At 44.1% G+C, this 17,291-nt stretch overlaps 1 protein-coding gene across 2 annotated transcripts in view; it reads left to right on the top strand.

Annotated features, from left to right (window-relative positions):
* The window catches only part of KDM4A (lysine demethylase 4A), a 2,334,711-nt gene that overhangs the window by 479,907 nt on the left and 1,837,513 nt on the right, over positions 1-17,291 (top strand). For both annotated transcript variants that reach the window (XM_044085421.1, XM_044085420.1), the window contains exon 9: positions 8,496-8,752. In XM_044085421.1, the coding sequence (XP_043941356.1) occupies positions 8,496-8,752 (257 nt within the window). The remainder of the gene's footprint in view (positions 1-8,495; positions 8,753-17,291) is intronic.

Below are 17,291 nucleotides of genomic sequence, written 5' to 3'. Positions count from 1 at the left end.
AGCTAAAAAGCGTAAGGAAAAGGACCGACACTCGCGGTTCGCGGTTTCGGCCGAAACCACAGTTAAGCCAACCGCGAGTGTCTCTGTTTCGGCTGAAACCGAGTCCACGGTTCTTCCTTCGGCCGAAAGCATACCTCCTATAGCCGAGGCCTCACACAGCATGGCTGAATCTGCTACTGAAATTTCCCCTGCTGTAGCAGGTTCCCAGGATTTATCGGATACTATTCCTTTAGACATATCTACTCCTGCACGTGGAGCTGCTAGGCCCCCTGCATCTATGTCTATCAAGGCTTTTTCCAGGGCTAAAGCAGCTAAAACTTCTAAGGCCTTGCCTGCTAAAATCCCCTCACACAGGCCTACCTCTAGTTCCCAAATGCTCAGCCTGGCTGAGGATCTCATTTCCTTGATCAGGGGATCCCAACCTCACCCTGACAGGGCCTCTCAACCCCCTCCAGGGAAGAGGCCTAGAGCAGAGCCCCCTGAGCCAGTTTCAACTGATTATTCCTCGGATGATTCAGAAAACTCAAATCCTCCAGAAGGCCCTTATTCTCCATATGAGGACTCTGATGCAGAAGACTCCATCCCTTCTGCCTCTCCTCCTGAGGAATTTTCTTTTGGGGAAACCCTGCATGCTATGAGAGAGCAATTTCAATGGCAGGGTCAGGACTTTTCAGATTCAAGGAAAAGGCTAAGGACCTTTTTACATTTACCACAGCACAGGCCTTTAGCCATTCCTCCAGTACTAACAGTTGTGGATGATGCATTTAATGATGCTTGTACTGCCCCTGACTCTCTACCCCCGGCCCCTGCTAAGCCCGACAGATATTACAGGGTCCCGGACACACACTTTCACTTGTATAAGGCTCCTATTGCAGATCCTGAAACTATTTCACAGGGCCCCAAAGCTGTAGCAGCTGCCTCTGCCAAAAAACCCCTCCCCTCTGAAAGAGAATCTAGGGCATTAGAGAGATGGTGTAAAAAGTTTATACTTCTGCTACTCTTTCGCTAGGGCCTTAAACTGTCAATTCCACATGATTCAGTATCAGGAATTTTGTTAGACCAGCTAAATGAAAAACTGTCCTCTCCTGAACCTATAGACCGTAAGTCCCTTCAGGATTTGGTACATAACACTCAGCAGGTCAGTAATCATTCCTTAAAATGCGGCTATGATGCACTGGAGGCTTCCTTTAGATCAGCTATGACTGGTACAGTGATCAGAAGGCATGCATGGTTAAAAGAGCAATCCTTACCAGACCATGTAAAGTCAAAGCTCCTAGATGCTCCCATGGAGAAACAAAGTTTGTTTGGCTCCCCTGCACAGCAAGTGCTAAAGAAGGTGGAAGAAAAAGCAAAATCTGTCCAAACAGTCAAGGATTTCTTACAGGTCCAGCCTCCGAGGTTTAGTAGAAATTGGCCTTCGAAGAATTTGTCCTTTCCAGACACCTCCAGAGCACAGAGGGGCAGAAATAGGCGCCCAAGAGGCAGAGGCCAATCCAGAGGTGCCTACAGGGGACGTCAGTGGCAGCCTAACAACCAGAGAAGTACTGCCACAGATCCAGCTACTACCACTTCCACAGGACAGACACAATGACTTGACTCTGACACCGCCTACCAGGGAACAACTGGAAGCACCCTTAGGCGGAAAGCTAGCCTTATTTTCCGTAAACTGGCATTACATTACAGGAGACAAATGGATTTTACAGACAATAGACAAAGGCTACAGGTTTCACTTCCACACTCTACCAAAAAAGAGAGGAATGCCAAACCTACCACCAAACCAAAAAACAAACGCTCTAGGACAAATCAACCACTTACTAAGGATGAGAGCTATAGAAAAGGTGCCATCTATGGAACAAGGACAAGGATTTTACTCCAGACTTTTCCTGGTACCAAGGAAAGAAAACCAATGGAGACCTAGTCTCGACCTGTCCGCTCTGAACACATATCTCATTGTTCCAAAATTCAAAATGCTGACCCTACAGCAACTTCTTCCCATGCTGGGCAAGGAGTCTTGGCTGGTGACTCTAGATCTCAAGGAGGCATACCTGCACGTCCCTATACGACCAGATTGCAGAAGATACCTCAGATTTCTTGCAGGATCAGAGCATTATCAATTCTCAGCATTGCCCTTTGGCATATTTACTGCGCCCAGAGTATTCACGAAATACCTGGCATCAGTAATTGCTCATTGCAGGCTTCAGGGAATTCAGATTTATCCATACCTGGACGACTGCCTAATACAAGCGGACAACAAGACCAAATTAACAAAAGATTTGGAAAAGGTTATACAACTACTGCAAGCCCTGGGATACACAGTCAACGTGAAAAAGTCAAGGCTGGTACCATCCCAAAGGATAACATTCTTGGGTGCAGAACTGGACACTTCAAATCAGATGGCATTTCTCACAGCAGAAAAGCAAAAGCAACTACCACTCTATTTCATGGCATTAACAACACAGAACCAGCTTACAGCAAGGAAAGTCCTGCAAGCCCTAGGTTACATGGCATCCTGTATAATATTGATTCCACATGCCAGACTGCATATGAGGAAGTTGCAATGGTACCTAAGGAATTTATGGTCTCAACACAAGCACAGTTTAGAAGCCCAGATTCCAATAATTCCATGCCTGAAGCAAGAATTCCTGTGGTGGGCTCAGGCCTGTCAGTTGAACAGAGAACTGCCTTTCCACAAGCCTCACCCAAGCCAGACTATCACCACGGACACCTCAGACCTTGGTTGGGGGGCACACATGGTGGACAAGTGTATACAAGGCCTATGGACACAAGACCAGCTGAACCTGCACATAAATCAAAAAGAGATGCTGGCAGTGAAACAGGCAATTCAGACATTCAGACCGTTTCTTCAACAGGGTCATTTGCTGATAAGGACGGACAACACCACAGTCATGTGGTATATCAACAAACAAGGAGGCACACACTCATATCCTCTATGCCGGATGGCAATGGACCTGTGGAATGTGGCCCTGAACCTCAACATTCAGCTCCAGGCCATATTTGTGCCAGGAAAAGAAAATATACTAGCAGACACCTTAAGCAGAACTACCACGGATGCCCACGAATGGATGCTGCATCCAGACATCTTCAAAACCATTACAAAGAAATGGGGACTACCAGAAATAGACCTGTTCGCATCCCCACACAACCACCAATTGAGGAAATTCTGCATAAGGACATACCACCCACTTGCTTGGAAGGTGGACTCCCTCTCCTTCAGTTGGGAAAACCTGACAGCATATGCATTCCCACCTCTTCCTTTGATGCACAAAGTGCTACTGAAGATCAAAGAAGATCACCCAAAGATCATCCTGATAGCTCCAGACTGGCCGAGGCAGCATTGGTACCCGCTACTGAGGAGTATGTCTCGGACACACACATGGCCTCTACCTCTAGTTCCTTTACTGCTAACACAGAACAACTTCAAGATCCTACATCCAAACTTGAAAACACTGCAGCTAGCTGCTTGGGATATTACATAAAACAAAATAACCCAGATTTATCTCAGAGGGTTAAAGACATTATCCTGGAGGCTCGCAGACCCTCCACAAGGAAGACTTATTCAGCCAAATGGAAAAGATACCTCATTTTGGAGTGCAGCAAAAGGAGAAAATGTATCATTAGCAAACATAGCTAACATCCTGGAATATTTAGCAGAACTTTTCCACAATGGCCTGTCTTACTCCTCCATTAAGATTCATGCATCAGCAATTTCAGCAGAATGCAACATGGATCCTCCAGTCTTCTCTCATCCTCTACTCAGGCAGTTTCTGAGAGGAATTAAAAATGTAAAGCCTCCAAGGAAGCCACCTTTGCCTACATGGGACCTTAACTTTGTGCTGGAAAAGTTAGCACTTCCCCCTTTCGAACCAGCAGCATCAGCAGAATTACAGTTCTTATCTTGGAAAACTGCTTTCCTGCTTGCAATCACTTCAGCAAGAAGGGTTTCTGAATTACAGGCATTAATGGCAGTACAGCCCTTCCTTATCTTCCATCAGGATAGAGTGTCCTTGAGAACTAACCCTACTTTTATGCCAAAAGTGGTCTCCAGGGTATCATTGAACCAAGCAATCCACCTACCAACATTCTTCCCCAACCCACAGAACAGGGGGGAAAGACTACTACATACCTTGGATGTGCACAGGCAATTGCGCTACTATCTGGACAGAACCAAGAACAATAGAAAAACTGACCAGCTTCTGGTAGCTTATGCAACAGGAATGGAAGGAAAAGCAATTTCAAAACAGACCATCTCAAAATGGATAGGAAATTGCATTAGATTTTGTTACTCTTTTCATGGAAAGACAACTCCAAAAGACATCAGACCTCACTCCACAAGGGCTACAGCCACTACTACAGCTTTCTTACGAGGAGTGGCTACCAAAGACATTTAGAAGCAGCTACTTGGAGCTCCGTGCATACATTTGCCAAGCATTATAATCTACCTTTATACTCCAGATCCCGAGCAGGTTTTGCAACTGCTGTTTTGCAAGGGATCTTAACTACACCATAATCATCTTAGTGCCTCCTCCCCCAGTTTGGCTATGGTATTCTACCCATTTGTTAGGACTGCAGATGCATCCTTGAAGGACATAGTACAGTTTTGTACCTACCATAAATGTAGATGTCCGAGAGGTATGCATCTGCAGTCAGGATTACCCGCCCTCCTTCCCCTCTGTGGTACTCCTAGGGTATTTGCCCATCTTGTAGCTAGCTGGGGGAATCTATTATGGTGTATTTGTTTGTATATATGTGTATACATGTTTTTTTTTGTTTGTTCTCTACTGTTTGGAATCATTTACATTTATCCAAATTTAGCCTTCCTAGAGGGCACCTGGCATCTGGGGCAAGAAACACTGAGGAAAATGGCGTCGGCTGATGCCTTTATAGCCAATTCACAGCAGCTATGACGTCGGGTGAAGTGCGACATCAGCCGAGGCCAGACCCAGACTTTGGAATCCGGCCGACCGAAGGGCTGCCTGAGGCAGGACAACCCATTTGTTAGGACTGCAGATGCATACCTCTCGGGCATCTACATTTATGGTAGGTACAAAACTGTACTTTGTGTACACTTACCATAAATGTAGATGTTTGAGTGTATTCACTGTTGCAGTCCAGGTTACCCACCCGCCATCCCCCTTTTTTCCTAGAACTTCTCTTTCCTTCATTATATTCTACAGCCTTTGTGGTGTATTTGCTTTTAGATGAAGGTAAAGTCTATGTTGTTACAATTGCATTGGGGGGCACCTGACATCTGGGGCAAGAAAAACTAAAAAAAATGGTGTCGGCTGCATGTTTTATACCCCTGATGACCTGACGTCATGGAAGAGGAGACAGCAACCGACGCAGGCCCCAAGATTTTGTTATTCAGGCCGACTGAGGGCAACCTGCCAGCAGATTACCCAAATGTAATGACTGCAACAGTGAATACACTCTAACATCTACATTTATGGTAAGTGTACAAAGCTGTACTTTTCTCATCCAGGAAAAAAGAGGTCATTGTTCCCCTCTACTCATCACTCATTAGACCCATTATAGAGTACAACGCCTTTTTTGGTATGTACCTCACAAGACATCTACAACAACTGGAAAGGTCACAGAAATACCTCTCAAAGAAGATTACTGGCCTCAAACCAGATGCCCTATGCAGACAGTGTCAAAAATCTCCAGCTTTACTCCATCGCATATCACCTACTCAGAGGCGATCTCTGCCTAACATACAAAGCTATGTCAAACCCAGAGCTGTTGGACATGCTCCATTTAAAGAATTCCCAATCCCGCCGAGCTACATGCTCTAAGGACCTAAACCTTGTCACCACAATAAACAGAACATGCTGGAGGGATAGATTCCTGTCCCAGCGACTTCCCATACTCTGGAACAAACTACTTATCTATATCAAACAAAGCTCCTCATTAGCACTCTTCAAGAAAAGTCTTGGTGATTAGATGGGAAATAGGAAATTCACCCCAGGGATCACTTCTGTGGCTCTGCTCGACAGTGGCACAGGAAAATTATTTTCTTGGGAGGCAAAAGCCTGGGTATCTTTTTGGCTAGGCTTATATAGGCCCTAGGGCCAATAGCCTTGTACCTACCTGTGAACCTATAGTGTGGTAGCTAGCCATAAAACAGGGAGTTGCACTTCAAGCAGTGTACATCCCTTCATAACAGAATTCTCAGGCAGACACCTTAAGCAGGTCCATGTCACAGTCCCACGAATGGATGCTCCACAGGGATGTGTTCTTGGACATAGTCCACAGATGGGGTACACCTCAAATAGATCCGTTTGCCTCCATCATGAACAGGCAACTTCTCTCCTTTTGTACCAGGCTGCCCAGCCCTCTGCCAAGGGCAACTGATGCCTTTTCAGTCTCCTGGAAGGGGATGTTTCTTTATGCACCCCCCCCCCCTCTTACCACTTCTTCAGAAGGTCCTACTGAAAATTCAGCAGGACAGACCAAAAATCTTGTTGATGACCCACTTTTGCCCAAGACAGCACTGGTTCCCCTTCTCCTGCGTTTAGCCAAGGGCAGTTGCCACAAGTTACCCCACAGAGTAGACCTCCTTACACAGGACAAGGGATCTCTAATCCCATCTACACTGGCAGTCTCTACACCTTACCCTGTGGGTGATAGAATTCTGATCCCTTACAGACACTTGTACAGTGAGGACATTCTCACAGTCCTGCAGGAGGCCAGGAAACCTAATACTAGGAGATCTTGTATATCTAAATGGAAAAGAATCTCCATAAGGTGTCTTCAAAGACAGTTAGACCCCTTTCAGGGTGATGTCTTTTTGGTACTGTCCCACCTGTGTGATCTTCTGCAGACAGTGTTAGTGTACTCCTCCATCAAGGCTCTCCTGGCTGCCATTTCAGCTCGTCTGCCTCTAAAACCCCCTTTGGCTTCCAAATTGCTACAAAGTTGTTCCTAAAGGGAGTGCTGCACCTCAGGCCCCCCCAGGAAACCGATCCTCCTTCCCTCCCTCGGACCTGAATTATGTCTTGAAGAAGCTCACTGTACCCCCTTTTGAACTGGCTTCCAAGGCTTTTCTGAAACACTGCACATGGAAAACAGTACTCCTAGTGGCTTTGACATAGGCTAGAAGAGTGTCTGAATTACAAGCTCTCATGGCTATTCCCTCTTTCCGTATCTTCCACAAAGACAGGGTAACCCTTAGGACCAATCCTTCCTTCATGCCTAAGGTGGCCAATGAGCTTTCCTTAAACCAAGTTATTCACCTTCCCACCTTGTTTGCCCATCCTCAGACAGTGAGAGAGTCTTGCATTCACTTGACATGTACAGACAGCTCAGGTTCTACTTAGACAAGACTAAGTCTGTCAGAAAATCTTACCTGTTGTCTCCTTCCACCCTAGGGCTCTGGGGAACACTGTAACAAAACAGATAATTTGAACCTGGAATTCAAAGGCAGTTACCTTCTGCTATGCACACCATGGGAAATCCTTGGGGTCCAAGGTTATAAAGCACACTCCACTAGGGCCATGGCTTCATCAGGAGCCTTCTTTAAAGGATTAGACACTGCTACCATTTTTGAGGAAGCTACATGGACATCTGGCCACACATTTCACCAAGCATTATACATTTGACCAAATTTCTAGATCCAGAGCTGGGTTTGGTAGGGCAATCCTCCATGGATTTTTGGCAAATTCTTCCAAGCCACCACCCTCTACCTCACAGTGAGCTTTGGCACTCACCCAAGAGTACAGAATACTGAAACATGAGAATAGAAGGATATAGAATAATTGTGTAAAATTTTGCCATAACCATAGATGTCCTTCTCTTCCATATTGCAGTATTCCTTCTCTGCATGTTCACATTATGGCTCTTCTTGGATGGCACTGAACTTGTACAGTTTGGCCTGGGACTGGGGTCCGACTGGAGCATTCAGTTCTGAGGTGTGGTACGTGCAGACGTCACTTTTATGGCCCACATACCTCTAGCCACATCAGACGTCCCACACACCTAACAGTGACTGCAAGCTTTCAAATACTGGCCGGACGTTTGGTTAGCAAGAGGAGGAAACCCAAGAGTACAGAATACTGCAACATGGAAGAGAAGGGCATCTACGGTAAGATTTTACACAACTATTCTTTACTAGTCTGGGTTTGGAAAAACATGAAAGCAATTGTTTAAGATTCTCTTTATGTACTTTGTGTGTGTGTGTCTCTATCTTTGTCTCTGTCAGTAAGTGGGCGTCTAGTGAGAGAATGCTGAAAAAGCTTTGGTAAGGAAAGTTTGTGCCATGCAGTAAAAATTCCTGTTGATACTAGTTACAGTGGCCAATGTCAGGGTCTGCTTTTTAGGATAAGTCACAGTAACTGAATTTTTGTCCATACATATTGCAAATATAAAATTAAAATTCGGTGTAACATTTAATTTCAAACTATTCACAAGTGCAGCATAAGTTGGATGTTGGAGAACAACATTGTGGCATTGCTTTAATTATGTTTCTCTCTCTATAGTGCTCTTGCAGGAAGGACATGGTGAAAATTTCTATGGATGTGTTTGTAAGAAAATATCAGCCAGAGCATTACAAACTATGGAAAGCAGGGAAGGATGTGTGTGTTATAGATCATGCTGCACCTACGCCTGAAGCAGCAGAATTCATGAAGGAAGGGATGTATAGCTGTGTGGCAAATACAGGCACCTCTGCCACAGAGGGTGAAGATGAAGAATGCACAGAAGAAGCAATCAAACTGGTATCTGCAGATAAAAAGAGGTACAAGAGAAATTATCAGAACATTGCTGTAATGTTTATAACTAAACAGCATTTTATATCACATTATCTTTCACAGTATTGTATTTGCATATGGTTTATTTTGAGTAACCTCACTGGAACATTGATATCAAGGTAGTTACAGTGATGACAGGTTCTTTAAAGATGATATTCTTCGTGTTTCACTGTTGCAGTCATCACATTTCGGTTATCTGCTTGCAGTAGCCCTCAGTCGGCATGATTAACAAAGTCTTGTGTCCTGCGTCAGTTGCTTTCTCTTCTTCGTTGACGTCAGGTCTTCAGGGGGTATAAAACATGCAGCCAACGCCATTACATCAGTCTGTCTTGCCATGCGGTGCCTGAAGCAGAAGCAGTTCGCAAGTGCTGGTCGGCCGACTCCTGAAATTTTCATTTTCGAGTTTCAGAACCAAAGGCTTCAACTCAAAACTAAGTACCCCATTGCGGAAACTTTTTCTTGCTCTAAACTGATGTCAGTAAAAGTAAATAATTGCATTTCATGTGGAAAGCAAATACCTCCTAAAGATTTTCATTCTTACTGTATTCCTTGCCTAGGCCCTGACCACGACGTACCTCACTGTCGGTTTTGTGCCTTGTTTAAACCACAAACTATCCATCATCGGTATATTTACGCTTCTAAATATTTTGGTGCTCGGTTCAGTTATCCCGATATGTCTTCGGTAAGCCATCCAACTGCATACATTCCAAAAAAACACAAAGGTAAAGACAGAGACAGGCCGCTGAGGTCCAAAGCTGCAGACGCTTCTCCTAAGCCAGTTCGCCGGTGCTCAGAGAGGCGCTTTCGCAGCCCCTTATACTCGCTACTTCAAATTCATAGGCCTCTACTGAGACCCATTCGAGTCCGGTATGCCACAAGATGCTTCAGCTGTGGAACCTGCGGATGTCTCTACCTTGGATGGGTCCAGAGCCGCTGTGCAGGCACCGGCTTCTGAAGGTGTATTCAGGCCTACTGACTTGCGTATTAAACTGACACCACATCTTCTTCTTCAAGGCCTAAAACTCGAACCATGCTTAGAAAACTGATGCCCAGACCGCATGGTCAGGCCTCTATGCCTAAAAAAACAAATGATAAAAATGGCTGAAGACCTTGTTACTTTAATCAGGGGAAGCCGCCCTTCCCCCTCTAAGAGACCTAGGGTTGAGTTTGCTTGTGATACTTCTGAACAGGATTCTGAATTTTCTGTTTCCTCTGATTACCAGTATTTACCCTTATCTACCTATGAGGATTCTGATGCTGAGGAATCTATTCCCTCTGCATCCCCCCAGAGGATTTCTCTTTTGGTGAAACCTAGCATACCCTCGGAGCATTTTCGTTGGGAAAGTCAGGATTTCTCTGATTCTAAAAATAGGCTTAGGGATTTCTTACTCCTGCCCCAGCACAGGCCTTTATCCATACCTCCTGTATTAGACATTGTTGATGATGCCTTTTCGGAATCTAGCTTGGCCCCTGACCCGTTATCTCCAGCTCCCAGAAACCCTGATAGATATTACAGGGTCACTGACTCTCACAAGTTCCTTTTAAAAAATCCTACTGCTTATCCTAAGACCATTTCACAGGGACCCAAGGGCATTAAAGCTACTACTGCCAAAATCCTACCCCCTCTGATAGAGACTCCAGGGCACTGGATAGATGGGGTAAGATGGTATACACTTCTGCAACTTTGACCATTAGGGCCTTAAACTGCCAGTTTCATACGTTAAATTTTCAGCAGCATGTTATTGGACTGCTTAAACAGAAAATTATGTTGATTCCTGATTGTGCTGAAAATAAGGATTTACAGGATTTACTGCATTCAGCTGAACAAGTTGGAAAACATACTTTGCAATGTGGTTTTGATTCACTAGAGGCATCTTGCAGGGCTGCTGTAACTAAGTCTGTACTTAGAAGGCATGCTTGGCTTAAGGAGCAATCCTTGCCAGATCATGTTAAAGCAAAATTACTGGATGCTCCCTTAAATCAGGACCGCCTGTTTGGCAACAAGGCAGAAGAAGTTCTTAAAAAATGGAGGAAAAAGCTAAATCTATGCAAACTGTTTAAGATTTCTTAAAAGTACAACCTTCAAGGTTTAGTAGACATTGTCCTTCCAAGAACTGGTCCTTTCCTGCCTCTTCCAGATCTTCTCAGTCCAAACCCAGATCCAGCAGAGCACCCAGGCTTCAGTCCCAAGGTATGCACAGGACTAAGCAGTGGGCAGCCTCCACTTCCAAATGTGGGAGTAATTAAACTCCCCCCATGGTAAACTGTCTCAATGATGACTTTTTAAAACTTCCAAGCACTTCTCCAACTGACTGCCCCTTTGGGGGGAAAGATTGTTCTTCATGCAAAGAACTTGGGAACTCATTACCCAGGACACATAAGTTTTAAATATAGTGTCTGAAGGATGCAGATTTCACTTCCACACATTACCAACACCAAGCGGGTGGCCAGATCTACCCCCAAATCAGTGGGTAGAGGCCCTAAAGCAAGTACTTTCTCTCCTAAGTATAGGGGCTATTCATTTGGAACCAGAAGAGGAAAAGGGACAAGGTTTCTACTCCAGACTTTTCCTGGTACCCAGAAAAGACAATTCATGGCATCCTATCCTGGACCTGTCTACTCTTAAACACCTTTTTGATAATTCCAAAATTCAAGATGCTGACTCTTCACCAGTTGCTTCCTATGCTAGGCAAAGATGCCCGATTGGCAACACTAGATTTAAAGGAAGCATACCTGCACATCCCAATCAGGGAATCTTTGCAGAAGATACCTCCGCTTCAAAGCAGGCTACAAGCACTGTCAGTTCTCTGCACTGCCCTTTGGCTTATCAACTGCGCCCAGGGTATTCACAAAGTGCCTAGCTCCAGTCATTGCATTTTGCAGGCAAAGAAATATTCAAATATACCCATACCTGGATGATTGTCTAATTCAAGCAGAAAGACCGAACATACGTTTGGATCATCTGGTCTTTGTACAGAGGGTGCTAACTTGTCTGGGGTACACCATAAACTAAAAGAAATCACACCTGGTACCGTCAACAAATTGTATTCCTGGAAGCAAGCTTGAATACAACTTCCCAGATGTCTTTCCTCACACCAGAGAAACAAATTAATTTGACTACCTACTTCAAACAAGTGGCCGTAAAAACCCTGCTATCTGCAAGACAAATACTACAAGCCTTGGGGTTCATGGCCTCCTGCATTCTTCTAATTACATATGCAGGACTGCATATGAGGAAACTACAGTGGTATCTAAAAAGCCTATGGTGTCAGCATTCTCAGGATCTAGAAGCAATATGATTCCTATAATACCTTGCCTATGCCTAGAGTTCCTTTGGTGGGCAGAGGCCTGCCACCAAAACAAGGGACTACCATTCACACTACCCCCTGCCGCCCAAACCCTAACAACAGACGCATCAGACTATGCATGGGTGGCTCACCTGGCAGGGAAGAGCATTCAGGGCAAATGGAGCCCAAGTCAAATGCACCTGCATATCAATCAAAAAGAAATGTTAGTTGTACAGAATGCTCTGACAGCCTTCAAGGACCAAATTCTTCAAGGACAATTAATGGTAAAGATGGACAACACCACTGTTATGTTGTACATAAACAAGCAGGGGGGGTACACATTCTTCCTCCTTCTGCAGACTAGCCATGGCATTGTGGTACACAGCCTTGAGCTACTAAGTGCATCTACAAGCTCAATTCCTGCCAGGAAAACTAAATACATTGGCAGACAGACTAAGCAGAAACCTCATGGACCCACAGAAGTGGAAACTGGAACCAAGGATTTTCAACATGTTGACAAGCAAATGGGGGAGCCCAGATATAGACCTGTTTGCCTCCCCCCAGAACTATCAGTTGGGCAAATATTGCACAAGGACTCTCCACAAACAAGCCTGGAAAGTGGATGCTCTGTCCTTCAGCTGGAAAAACCTATTAGTTTATGCCTTTTCTCCTCTGCCTCAGCTCTCCAAAGTACTACGAAAGATCAAACAAAACAAACCAGTGACAAATTTGATTGCACCAGACTGGCCACGCCAACACTGGTACCCCCTCTTGCGCAGTGTCACCGCTGGCCCCATGGCACCTGCCTCAGATTCCTACCCTGTTGTCTCAGCAGGAGAACCAGACTCTGCACCCTCAACTTCAAACACTGAACCTAGCAGCCTGGCTAATTACCTAATCTCTCCTTTACCACCCCTCAGTAAACCAGTGATGGATATCATCTTAGAGGCAAGGAGGCCTAGTACTGGGAAATCTTATGCTGAAAAATGGAGGAGATTCTGTGCCTGGAACCAATCTCAAACGATGAGCACAGCACTGCCTAATTTACATCAGATTTTACAATACTTAACTGAGATGCTTCACAAGGGCCTGTCCTCCATCAAAATTCACGATTCAGCTATTTCAACTCATTATAACACAGAACCTCTCTCTTCTCTCATCCACTGCTCAAGCAGTTCCTCAGAGGGACCAAAATTTAAGACCACCCAGGAGAGCTCCAACTCCAGCCTGGGACTTTAACTTTGTATTGGAGAAACTCACTCTTCCTCCTTTCGAGCCAGCTGCTACTGCAGATTTAAATTTCCTTTCTTGGAAAACAGCTTTCCTCTTAGCAATCATTTCAGCAAGAAGGGTATCGGGTATCTGAATTACAGGCCCTTATGGCAGTGGAGCCTTTCATCATCTTTCATGCGGACAGGGTGTCCCTCAGGACCAAATCCCTCTTTCATGCCCAAGGTGGTATTCAGTGTGGCCCTTAATCAGTCCATTCATCTGCCAACCTTCTTTCCTAATCCACAGAACGAAGGAGAACGATACTGCACTCCTTAGATGTGCACAGACAACTTAGATTTTACTTGGACAGGACTAAACCTCAAAGGAAATCTGAACAACTGCTGGTGGCATTTGCTATAGGGGCACAGGGTAAGGCTATTTCAAAGCAAACTATTTCTAAATTGATAGGCCATTGCATTCATTTCTGCTATAAGCACCATGGAAAACCTATCACACAGGGGATTAGACCCCATTCAGCCAAGGATGCATGGACCTCTACAGCCTTTCTCAGGGGTGTGCTTACTAGAGACATCCTAGAAGCTGCCACCTGAAGTTCTGTACATACCTTCACCAAGCATTACCATTTGCCAATTTTCTCTAAATCTAGAGCTGGCTTTGCCACTGCAGCCTTGCAGGACCTTATAGCTGGTCCTAATTCTATCTAAATTCCTCCTCCCATCCTTTGCTTTGGGAATCTACCCAAATGTGATGACTGCAACAGTGAAACATGAAGAACGTAGTACAGTTGTGTACACTTACCATAAATGTAGATGTTAGAGTATATTCATTGTTGCAGTCCTCATTACCCTCCCTCCAGCCCCCTGACTTCTTTTGGCTATACTTCTCTCCTTTACAATGCTTAAAAGCTTTTTGATGCATTTGCTTTTTTGTTGGAGGTATAGTATAGCCTTATATATATATATATATATATATATATATATATATATATATATATATATATATATATATATATGTGTGTGTGTGTGTGTGTATTTAATTGCTTCCCATTAGGGGGCACCTGACATCTGGGGCAAGAAAAACTGATGTAATAGCATCATCTGCATGCTTTATATACCCCTGACTACCTGATGTCATGGAAGATGAGACAGCAAGCGACACAGGACCCAAGACTTTGATAATCAGGCTGACTGAGGGCTACTGCAAGCAGATAACCCAAATGTGATGACTGCAACAGTGAATACAGTCGAACATCTACATTTGTGAGAAGTGTACACAACTATACTTTCTGTATTCTGTGAGAATGCCTGAATTCTTTTTGATGGAGTTCTGTGTAATCCTTGTGGCTGTAAGCCCTAAGAAACCAGACTCAGCATTTCAATCACCCTGGTATTTAATAACGCTTACACCAGTTGTGTACGATTTTGAGTGAACAGACAACACAGATATATCTCACACCGTCTTCCTCTCAATTTTAATTTTCTTCTGATTGATATTCTTCCATCTTTAAGTATTAACAGGGATTTATAAAGGTTACCACAAAGTTGTAGGCTACATGTACACTTAGTGTAATCTTTGATTGACAAAAATGTGATGATAATGTTCTTGAATACATATCATGTACACTTAGGGTAGGCTTTATTGAATATGGCCTTCAGACTTTCTTTTTTTCATTTTATGATTTTCTTGGTATGCTGTTCATTTCCATTCAGTGTCCTTGGTGTTCCTTTTTTTAGCATCTTTATTAAATTCTGTTTGAGATGGTGACATAGGTGTGCATAAAGTATTTGAACAGAAAACAAACCATATTAACATGTTTTCATTTAGTACTTATATATGTTTTGTTTTTAATAATTATCTTTTACTCCATTAAGTAAATCCCTGCATTCCCTTAAACCCCACTTTCCTTATGAACGTCATTGTGCACATATTTTCCCACAAATTCTGTTTATTTCTATGTAATTTGTTCCATCCTTTTTCTAAAGATCTCACCTTCAGTTCTTTTATCTCCTTTCCAATATTCAGTACTTCACTTATAGTTGGTTTAGTTTTGATTTCCATTTGTTTGGTAGCCAATCACATTAAATTTAGGATCTGATGTCATTTTCATACTTATTCAACCTGTGGGTTTGGATCTGACTCTTCCGCTTCTATAGTTTTAGAAGCCGATTTCTGTAGCTCCTGCCTTACTCAAGATGCCCCTGCCCTCCAGATTACCCCCGATCTTGTTTGCCGCACTTCAAGCAAGTCATGGTTGCCTTTTCTCTTAGCTCCTTGTGGGTAGTGAGTGTATTTAAAGACTAAACCTTACATTTTTGTTCTTTATATATTATTCCCCTTCCTTACTGTCTAAGTCAGTCTGTTTTGTACTTACTTGCTCTAGCTGTTCAAAGCTGCAGTGAGATAGGCCATCTGCCATTTGCTCTGCTGTGATATTGGAAAAAGATAAGTGCTTATTTTTAACTGTTTTCTACACTTCTGTTTCACTGCAGATCTGTTTAATTTATACAGCTGCTGTTTAGTCTCCATTTTGTTGTCTGTTAGAGCTGAATATCCCTTACTGTTTGTGACCTTTGGAGCTTGTAGTGAAATCTTTTGTCTAGAGAGGACCTAGCTGATGTTCATCGTGTTACCCTGCTGCAGTCATCACACTTGGGTTATCCTGCCATCAGGCGGTCCCGCACTTGGCCCGAATTTCCAAAGTTCTAGGCCGACGCAGCTTTTTTCTTTAGGCCCTATTGACGACCTTGCAGTAGGGGGAGCTGGTGCTGTAGAAACACCTTCGGTTTCTGAAGGTGTCTTCAGACAGACTACTTTCACCATAAAATCTTATGCTAAGCTTAAGATTCCTCTGAAACCAAAGCCTACACTTCAGTCTCCAGGTCAAGGCCCTATGCCTAAGCAACAGATGCTTAAAATGGCTGAAGATTTGATTTCTTTGATCAGGGGTTCCCAACCCCCCCCCCCGACAAAAGGCCTAGACAAGAGGAGGATTATGCCTCCTCTGATCAAGTGTCTGTTTCCTCAGGCTCCTCTGAGGAACAGGGTTGCTCCTTTCCCCCTTATGAAGATTCTGATGCTGAAGACTCCATTCCCTCAGCTTCTCCCCCTGAAGATTATTCCTTTGGGGAAACCTTACATACTATGAGGGAACATTTCCACTGGGAAGGTCAGGACTACTCTGACTCAAAGAAAAGGCTGAGAGAGTTTCTTTTACTCCCCCAGCACAGACCACTTGCTATCCCCCCAGTTTTGGACATTGTGGATGATGTTTTCTTAGAATCTAGTCTAAGTCCAGATTCTCTGCCTCCTGCTCCAGCCAAACCAGATAGATACTATAGAGTGCCTGACTCACACAAATTCCTTTACAAAAGCCCTGTTGCTGATCCAGAGACAATCTCCCAGGGTCCCAAAGGGGCTAAGGCTTCTATGGCTAAAAATCCTGTACTCTCAGAAAGGGACCCCAGAGCACTAGATAGGTGGGGGAAGAAGGTTTACACCTCAACTACTCTAGCTATGAGAGCACTAAATTGTCAATTTCACATGCTTAAATACCAGCAATTCCTAATGTCTCAAATAAAACAAAAGATGGGCACGCACCCTCAACAGTCTGAATTCAAGGAAATGCAAGATCTGTTGCATGCAGCTGAACAGGTGGGCAAACATACTTTACAATGTGGTTTTGATGCATTGGAAGCTTCCCCTAGAGCAGCTGTTACTGGGTCTATTATATGTAGGTATGCCTGGTTAAAGGAACAATCTCTGCCTGATCATGTTAAAGCAAAGTTACTGGACACACCCTTACAGCAGGATGTCTTATTTGGGGTTAAAGCAGAGGAGGTTTTAAAGAAAATGGAGGATAAGGCAAAATCTATGCAGGCAGTCAAAGATTTCTTACAGGTACAGCCCCCACGCTTCAGCAGAAATTGGCCAACAAAAAATTGTTCCTTTCCAGCTTCTGACAGACCACAGAGGGGTAAAGAAAGGTGCCCAAGGGGCAGAGGAGAAG

The sequence above is a fragment of the Protopterus annectens genome, chromosome 10.part0 (assembly GCF_019279795.1).
Source record: "Protopterus annectens isolate FY-2018-M chromosome 10.part0, PAN1.0, whole genome shotgun sequence".
Taxonomy (NCBI): Eukaryota; Metazoa; Chordata; order Ceratodontiformes; family Protopteridae; genus Protopterus; species Protopterus annectens.
This window is presented reverse-complemented; position numbering and strand designations above follow the sequence as displayed.